The sequence below is a fragment of the Serinus canaria genome, chromosome 1A (assembly GCF_022539315.1).
Source record: "Serinus canaria isolate serCan28SL12 chromosome 1A, serCan2020, whole genome shotgun sequence".
In the NCBI taxonomy this organism is placed as follows: Eukaryota; Metazoa; Chordata; class Aves; order Passeriformes; family Fringillidae; genus Serinus; species Serinus canaria.
In genome coordinates, this window is record NC_066314.1 from 41,617,246 (window position 1) to 41,626,352 (window position 9,107).

Sequence of the window (9,107 nt, forward strand, 5' to 3'; positions counted from 1 at the left end):
CTTTTTCCTTCTGCAGAGACAGAACTGCTCAAAGGATCCAAAGAGGAAATGAGGTGACTAAGGGTATATATAGTCTTTTCCTCCCAGCCTTCATTAAGTTGCAAGGTGGCTGAATGGCAGCAGAAAAATCATTTACAGGCTGCAGACTGTTGATGAATCTCTGTGAAATGAGTTCCTGCCAGACAGCTAAGCAGAGCATGAACCCACCTCCTGGCATCTGTAATAGAGTGACCAGAATTCATAAACAAAGCCAGAAAACAGCACCTCCTTACTCTTAGTAATAATGAGGAAAAAAAATTATGGCCCAGAGTCAGGTGCATCCCTAATATAGCAAAGAGATGCTGGAGTATATTGTAATTAACCTACAGGCCTTCAAAAGCATTCCCTTCACCAAAGCAAGATGAGAATCTAGCACATTCACTGTTTCTTCATTTAGGCACCAGTGGACCAAAGGGGAAATCAAGGTTTTATTGTCTTAGGGGGATGTACAAAAGCCATTGAGAGCAATTATTGCCTTTAAACATAACCATATGGGTATGTGCAATTAACCACAACTACAAAGAGGGGAAAGGGGAATAAACCAGCCAGCTTCTCCATAGCCAAAAATAGTTATTTATTTATTAATAATTTAAGGTTTTACATTCTTATAATAAATTCCATCTTAAAACTTTTACACTGTAGATTAGACTCTCCCTTATTGGCAACCATGTGCAGGTTCACTGTGCGTACACACAGATACAAATGCTCGCACATACTTCCAGTTTTATACAAAAAAAAAAAGACGCAAAATATTGCATTTGAGGTGAAGCTCCCTGAAGAATTTGTACAGAGGTAATGCACTGTTTAGCACATCTGAAAGTTTTAAAAAGTCATCAAAAATCTTCCGCATTCAAAGACAAACCTCCTCCCAGATGATCTATTTACAAAAGGTAAGGCAAAAAATTAAATTAATTTAAATATATATATATATATGTATATATATATATATCATATGGAACCTACATCAAAAGCATGTGGAAAAAAAAAATCACCACAAGGAAAAGAAAGATATATGAAAGAAGAGACTCTACTTCCTCACAAAACCTGATCTGCAAACTTCTCACCATTGTCATTTCTCCCTCATGGAAAGCTTGCTTCAATGAAATTCAGCATGCTGCAAATATATTCTTTGCAATTAAAACAAACAAACAAAGCAAAATTTATGAAAAGAACAAAAACACAGGTGTCCCTTGGATTGATTTTTTGAGTACATGTGAATTAAGAAAAAAAAAAAAGCAAATAAATTTAAGGTTAAATATTTACATTGATCAAGTAAAATACTACCAAGCTCCTAGCAAACAAGTACTCCAAATACACTAAGCTGAAATCTCTTTCTTTGGCTCCTCTAAATTAAAACAAACAAACAAACAAAAATAACCAGTCTTCACTGAAGACAAAGATGTGTGTCACAGATCTGAGAGCAGAGGGCAGAAGGACAGTTGCAGCCTCTAGAGAACACCTGCCCAGCCTGCCCAGCCTCACCCTAGCTCACGGGAAGTCCTCAGCCCCTGGCTACTGCCCAAGCAGGGATGAACGCAGTGCCCACCTGCTGCCCGGGCACCACGGAGCTGCCCAGAGAGCCCGCCGCGTCCCCTCCCTTTGCAATAGCCCATTCCATACTGTGTAACCTTTCGTTGCCTGCGCTGGCAGCTGCTGCTTAACAGCAGAGGCCAGAAAAAGAGAAAGCTGCATTTCTTTATCACTGCCAAAGAGAAACCATTGAGGAGTGATCCCATGAAACGGACAGGAGAAGGGAGGTGGTGGGAGCTCACGTGGACTGCAAGGAATCCACCTGGAAGACGTTCTGGTTGGAAGGGGTGGTGAAGTACAGCTGCTGGTTCGGCACTCGATTGTCACAGGGGCTGCTCAGTCCCAGAGTCCGCTCAAAGTCCAGCAGCTGACCCATGAAGTTGAAGTTGGGTGAAATGTTGGACTTCTTCATCTTGACAATATCATAGGCATCATTCATGGACAAGTTCAGCTTCTGCATGAGGTAGGCCACCGTCACTGTGACCGAGCGGCTGATCCCTGCTAAGCAATGCACCAGGACGCCGCAGTTCTTCCCCCGAGCTTCATCTGTGCAAAGAGGCAGAGAAGGACACGCAAGACAGAGGGTTGGTAACTGATCTCTCAACACAAATGAGATTAGAATCAAGCAGGAAGAAAGTACAATTCTGATCCCGGTGGCCAGCAGTGCAACCCAAGAGTTAACTTCAGCGGCTTAAAACCAGGACAAGAGAGGAATACACTCCCCCTGACTACCCAAGTCCAAGAGCTGAGAAAACTAAGAATGAGACAAAGGGAGCAGGACACGCTGCATGACACTGTTTTAAAAGCCAGGTTTAAAAGACAGGCTTTTTGCCCGGAGATTTTCCTTTAAATTCTTACAGTCCCTTGCCCCAGCATGGAAATCCTGCAATATGTCACTGAAAGGCTTTATACAGACCAGCAGACTGCAAAGGTCTATTAAATTATTCTCCAACTGTTGTGCAGCTAACAATGGAGGTATTCAGGCATTTTAAAAGAATGAGGGAAGTCACAGGGGACAGCCCATTAGGAGGAACAGGATGTCAACATTGGTTGAAAATGGGTTCCTTTGTAATAGGAAATGCATTACAATGCCTGGAGATTAGTTTCTTTGTGGCTTCTAGCCCACATTTCTTCCTGCTAGGCTCAGATTACCTACATTCTCCACTATTACCGGTGTCATTCAACCGGATTACAGCACAGCTTCCTAACAGATAATGCAATGCCCACCCCACGGCACCCCGATGGGGCAATTTGAGTCCTCCCCAAAACGAAGGAGAGTGCAGATTTTCACCAGAACTCCTTGGGCCCAAGGGTACAGATTTCCGCCTGAGGGCCGGCTGACCGAGGTACCGAGCCCGAGAGGTCTATCATTATTACCATGAGATTTAATTTAAACTCTAGCAATACATTTGCCAGGGACACCGCTTATTCGAAACTTGCATTTAAAAGCTAAAGTTAGATTCCTAGTTCGTTTCTTTTTATTGTACTGCTCTTCAGTAACCTCAAGGAAAAAGGAAAAAAAAAAAAAAAAACCAAAACCCCAAAAGCAAACAACCCCAAAACCAATATCAACAATGAAAATTATCAAATAAGCTATCGACCCCTGGCTCATTTGCCCCACACCCGCCAGGAAATGGTTTAAGAACATCCCCCAATATGCACAGGGCTCAGTCCCCAGCACCAACACAAATGACTCAAGGAGGAATTCCACAGCCAGACAAATCAGGTATGCCTGTGCAACCCTGAAAGAGTCGTTTACAATTCACCGGGACTTCTCAATACCGCCCCTCCCCCCCAAACAGTCCCCAACAGCCCCTCAATTTGGGTCGGCTTTAAAATCAGAGAACGGGACATGCCTCAGAGACGGCCATAAATTCTGCTACTGCTTCTCGCCCGAAATTCACGAATTCTGCGAAATATAACGAATTCCGCCTCTTGACATGTAGATGTTAGCAAGTAACCGGGTCTTACCTATAAAGGAGATGGCCTCAGGAAAGAACTGAGACAGATTTTGGCTCCAGTGGTCAGAGATCGGGATCTGTTTGTACTTGAATTCACCGGCGTTTTCGAAGAGATTAGGCAGGTTAGGGGTAACATTCAAGATGTATTTAATGCCGAACTCTTCTAAAACATCCAAATTAGTGGAGTCCTTGGCACAGCCTAAGTAGAGGTAGGGTAAAATCTCCACCGGAAAGGAAGGCTGGTTGTTGGAAAGAGGGCTGCCGTCGGAGTCGGTGGCACTATTGGGGTCTCTGTCAATGTCAGATTCAATGTCGGATGATGAATCGGAGCTGATTCGGAGGCCTCCCAAGCCCAGGACTGGCAAAGGAGGAGAGCTGCTGCTACACGAACTGTCTAGGTTAGTTTCACAGTGCAAGGCGAACTCGGCCTGGAACTTGCTAAAACCACCTGGAGAGAAAAACGAGGAGGAGAAAATGCAACCTGATATAAGTCGGCATGTCGACTTATTTCCCTGGCACAGCCCTGCCTGCAAAGGAGCGTCTGTTTTGCACCCTCTTGAGCTCCAGGAAAAAGAAGAAAAAGCATGTCACACTCTCAAGGCAGAGAGACTAACTTAAAGGAAGGGTTAAGAAAATCGTCCGCTGCCGTGGAGGGCTCAGCACATTCAAGATTAAAGCTCTGTACCGCTTTGCCCTGCGGGGACCGCTGGAGAGGTGTCTCGGCAGCAATTCCTTCTGCCAGGCTCATGCCGGAGTCCCCGTTAGCCCTGTCCTCCCCACGCTGCCATAGTGATTTCAGACATCAAGGTTTCTTTAAACATTGCGAGGATAAGGATGGGGGGGGGGGCGGGAGGGGGAGAAGAGGTGTGGAGTAGGGAGAAAAGCCCCCTACCCAGGTCGGTGCTCTCCTAGCGCATCAATCCACTGCCCGGGGAACGCTGCAGACCGCATCCCCCCTCCCTCTTACTCGGGCAGAGATCTCTCCCCCAGCCCTAGGCGGCCCTTCTCACCTTCCAGATAAAATGCCTTGCAGCCTTCATCTTTGAGGCGCTTGAGGAGCAGCCCCAGCACGGACTCGCCGCTCGTGTTCTCGTTCCAGTCGCGGCTATGCTCGTCGTACAGCACTACAGTGTCGGTGCCGCACCGGCGGGCGAAGCGCTCCCGGTCCTCCTCGCTGCTGGCGACGAGGGACCGCAGGGGCAGGTTGCCCTTCTGCAGCCGCCGCAGCATGATGCCGGGGATGGCCACATTGATGGCCGACTCGATGTGGGACGACTCGTACAACTCCTGCGGCCGACAGTCCATCAGCAGTAGCCGATCGTTGCCCATCTCCAGCTGCTCGTTCAGCCACGCCACGGATTTACTAATCGCCATTTCCGACGCGAAAGGGACGGGTCTGAACGTATCTAGCATGAGGAAGGACGGGGGGAGCGGAGCGTGCTCTGGAAGCGCCCCTCTCTCTCACAGAGGCATGCGGCTGGCTCGGCGGGCGGGCTGCACCCCTCTAACTCCGCACAACTTATCTCCCTCCGCCCCAGGAAAATGAATCACGCAGCCCCCCCCGCGCCGCTTCCCCCGCGCCGGGCGGCGGTGGAGTCACGGGGAGGGAGAAGCAGCCCCAAACGGGCGTGTGTGTGAGGGTGAGCGCGCGTGTGTGTGTGTGTGTGTGCCTGCGTGCGCGCAGCCAGCCTGCCCTGTCTCCTCTTTTTTCTGTCAATGAATCCCTGAATGAACCTGCCTAATCGCCGCTGCAGCCCGAGCCCTTGGGCTTTTCCTCCGCCACGAGTGAATGAAATCCAATTAACGCGCCGCCGAGCGGGGCTCCCCGGCTCAGCATGGAAGCGCTGCGGCGGTGGCGATGCCCCTTGCCTTGCGTTCCCCTCCTTTGCTTTGCTGTGCTGCGCTGGCCCGCCGCCGCCCGCAGCGCCCCTCGGCCGCGGCCCCGCGCAGCCCGGCGCCCGGCGGCTCCTCAATGGGTACAACCGCGGCTCCGCTCAATGGATACATTCTCCGCCGCAGCCAATGGGGGCGCGCGGAAGGGGCTGTTGCCGCGGCGACGGGCCGGCTGGAACAGGTTGTGTTGATGAATCGTTAATGAGTTTGTCATTCACAAAAACGGAAAGGAATTTCCGCTCCGGATAAGCCGAGTGCAAACAAGCGGCAGCCGCGGCGCGGCGGGCGGGGGCGGCGGGGGCAGGTGAGGGGGCGCGGCCCGGCGCTCCCCCCTTCTCTCCGCCGGCACCAGCCGCGGGGCGGACGTCGCTGCCGGCGGAACAAATGGCACTTTTTCTTTTCTCTCCCTCCCTCCATATTTTCGCTCCCTAAGTCGTACCCTGCGGGGGCCGGCCGTGTTCCCCCCCCCAGTTCCCCCGACCTGATCGCGGCCCGGCTTTTCATTAGGGCGTTCTGGGAATCCCATTTTTAGGGAGGCGGGTAGGCTCTGTCCTCGGCTGATCCCTACGGGGGTGAAGAGTAAACCCCGAGCTAATCTCTTCCTACGCGGCCCGGCTTTATTCGCTGCACGCAGCGCAGCCGGGGAGCCGGCCCCGCCGCAGGGCTCCTGCAGCAGCCCGGGCGGGCCGCCCCACAAACGTGAGCAGGGAAAGTGGCCCGGCCGGCTCCTCCAGGTAGCCTGTCATTGAACCGCGCTCGCCCGGCCGAGCGTGAGCCCGCCACCGGCAACGAGCCCGCAGCCATCCCCGGGGCTCAGGGAGCGCCGGGGTCGCCGCCAGCACGGCGGGGTCCGGTGTGGCCCCTCGCACCTGGCAGCGCCCGCGCTGGCGGCCCCGGCCGCCGCACCGGCTCCTCCTGCGGGTGGGGCCCCGCCGCCGCCGTCCTGCGCTTCCCCCCGGTCCGGCCGGGCGGAAGGGCGCTGCAGTCCCCGCCGCACCGGGAGGCGGAGGGGAGGGCTGGGCTGCGGTGCCCGTCGGAGCGGCGCCGGGGTAGCAGGGGTCGAGGGCGACCTGGGGCCGGTGAGCTGGGGGCGGCGGCGGGGCCGGAGGCTGAGCCGAGAGCGGTGGCTCCAAGGTGCGGGTTAGCAAATGGGTAAGGGAAAAGCGAGGAGCGACAATAAATCAGGAGAAGCCTGGCCTAAATGCTAATCCTGCCACAACATCTGCTTTGAAGTAAAATTGTTCGAGAGAGGCTAATCTCTCTTCCACTACTACTGCCCTTCAGGGCTGGCTCTTTTCAACCCCAGCTGAAGGAGGTTCTTTAGGTAGTGAGTGGCTGGAGAGTGTGACCCTGGGAACAGATAGTTGCATGGGCAGTCCTGTGTGTTCCACAAAGAAAATACCCGTGATGTTAATTAAAGTTGGCACATCAGTCGCTGCAGTTTCAAGCAAGGCTGACACCCAGATGGCATTAACGACGTCCTCCCCAGCAGGGATTTTGAGAGGTTCCCTTCTTGCCACCTTTTTCAGAGGCTTGAAAGTAGGACTGAAGTGTTACACAAACCTCTCCTCGCCCCTTAGTCACGAGATTTCCAACTGGTGTTCAACTCACTGGGCACATCACACACCCTGTCCCATGGCTCAGCACGGGCAACTTGTCCAGCTCACCTTGCCCACTATGGACCTGTGCTTTCTTGTTAAAGACATTACAACCTGTTCTTACCAGGTGCTTCATTTGCTGTTCTGATATGTTCAGAGTATACTGTTTAAATGTCTAGAGCAGTGGCAGATCAAACTAGAAAGCAGGAGCCTTTGTTTTTATTTCTTTAAGCATTTTTTGGGTGGGATACCTGCCTAGTAGTATAAATATACCATTACAATAAGTAATGACAGCATTTAAAGATATTTTTTTACCATTATTACTCTCAGTTTTGATGGAAATACTATGAATGTTCAAGGGTAAGTGTATGAAGGCATTAAGATCTTAGATGAAGCATATTCCAGAGAGTTAGCTGTATTTGTGAAGTGGAGCTGGAGACAAACTTGTAGTGGTGGTAGCTATAGCCTGCTCGTTGCATGGCAGCAGTCTGAGGAGGGTTGCATTTGGTGATCTGAGACCCAGGCAGGAGATTTTTGCACTGCAGCAGAGCTAAACCAGTCAAGCAGCACCCTTTGAATTTGTAGTTATACATCCCTCAGCACACACCAGCTGAAGAACTCTAAAGGAGAATAAAAGCTCTGTGCCACCTTGTCTTTCTGTTTGCATGCATGTATGCATTCCCTTTTCCTCTTTCTGTCTGAACCATTCTGCCCTGTCAGTCCATGAGAGATGCTGGAGCAGATTCAGTTAACCATCTGATGCTTTGTCAGAGCCCAGATGTACAACCCAAGCTTCACCAGGAGACCAATTATCCTTTAACTTCCAGAAGTTTTTGTAGCACCTGAGCAGTGAGAAGAGACTATTCCTGTCAACCACGATCCCTTCATTGACCCAGCCTCTGGCAGTTAGGTTTTCAACTCTGAAATGTTTATTTTTGGATGGGGAGGGACATGTGTTTGTTTTTTGTTGTTGTTTTTTTTATTTTTGTTTTTGTTTTTTCATTTCCTTGTCTGCAAATAAGACTTATTCAGTCCAGCCTAAAGCTTATTAGTAACAAATAACCTGTTTTGCTGGCTTTTGGACCATTTTACTCATTTCTAGCATCTGTAGGGGGCCCAGTAGATCTCCATAAGTGCTTATGACCTGAGCTTCTCTTGGCCAAACATGTAGGACAAGAGCATTGCATGAATGACAGCGATTAAAATTTAGTTTTGTTTTGCCCAATTCCTTCATATCTCTCCCTGTAATAGAAGCCCTGGCCCTGAATTAGGCAGACAGGCTATCTACATAGTGTAATGGGAGAGAGAAGTTCCAAAAAGGCAGGTATCTATGACATTTTGAAACCCAGCCAACTGGGTCACTCTGAGACACTTCACAGTCTGGAATACTAAGGCAGTGATGTAGAGGCATCCTCAGAAGGTTAGGTATTGATGAAGTTTCTTCTTGCATTAGATGTCAGGGATGAGAATTTTTTTTTTTTTAATATAGTTGCTTTCTTCCTCTAAAGATTTGCCTTCATACTTCTCTTCTACTTTATTGAAGCAGAATTTTATGGGAGTCTGTCTTTCCATGAGAAGATGGGGCATAAAATATGTAGGAAAAGGTTTTCTGCTTCTTTGTTCACTCCTTTCCCATGTTGCATCAATCGGTATTTATGGGAGCAGGGACTCCAGCCTTCATTTTCCACATCCCACTGATGATCTGAATCAAAATAGCAGAGACACCTTCTGTATCTGCAGTGTTTAACTTCAGGCAAGCGAAGAACACTCTGGGACTGCCTGCTGGAGAAGCCCAAGGAGCATAACACATGCTGACATCAGGATTTTGGGTGAGATGCCAATTCAACTCAACTCTGGAAGTGCAAGAGCTTGGAAAATGTAGTCAAGACAGGTTTCTCCACTGGCAGGTCACACTTAAGTATGAATTTTGAGGATTGTTGCTATCAGCTTTGACTGAACCAGCAAATGTCTGTGATTCAGCTAAAAAGTCATTCAGCTTTAGATGCTGGAAGTTAGAGGTTCACATTTTAACCTACTTATTTCTTCTCATTTATCACTTTCAGAAGGGTCTTCAGAGAGGACAAAT

General features: G+C 49.8%; 1 protein-coding gene across 1 annotated transcript; it reads right to left on the reverse strand.

Annotated features, from left to right (window-relative positions):
• Window positions 1-589: 589 nt before the first annotated feature.
• Window positions 590-5,466, reverse strand: DUSP6 (dual specificity phosphatase 6). Its single transcript, XM_009086683.4, has 3 exons — window positions 4,541-5,466; window positions 3,541-3,978; window positions 590-2,115 (listed from the first exon to the last, which is right to left on the reverse strand). The coding sequence occupies exons 1-3, from the start codon at window positions 4,941-4,943 to the stop codon at window positions 1,808-1,810; spliced, it is 1,149 nt and encodes a 382-aa protein (XP_009084931.1). The 5' UTR covers window positions 4,944-5,466; the 3' UTR covers window positions 590-1,807.
• Window positions 5,467-9,107: the final 3,641 nt, after the last annotated feature.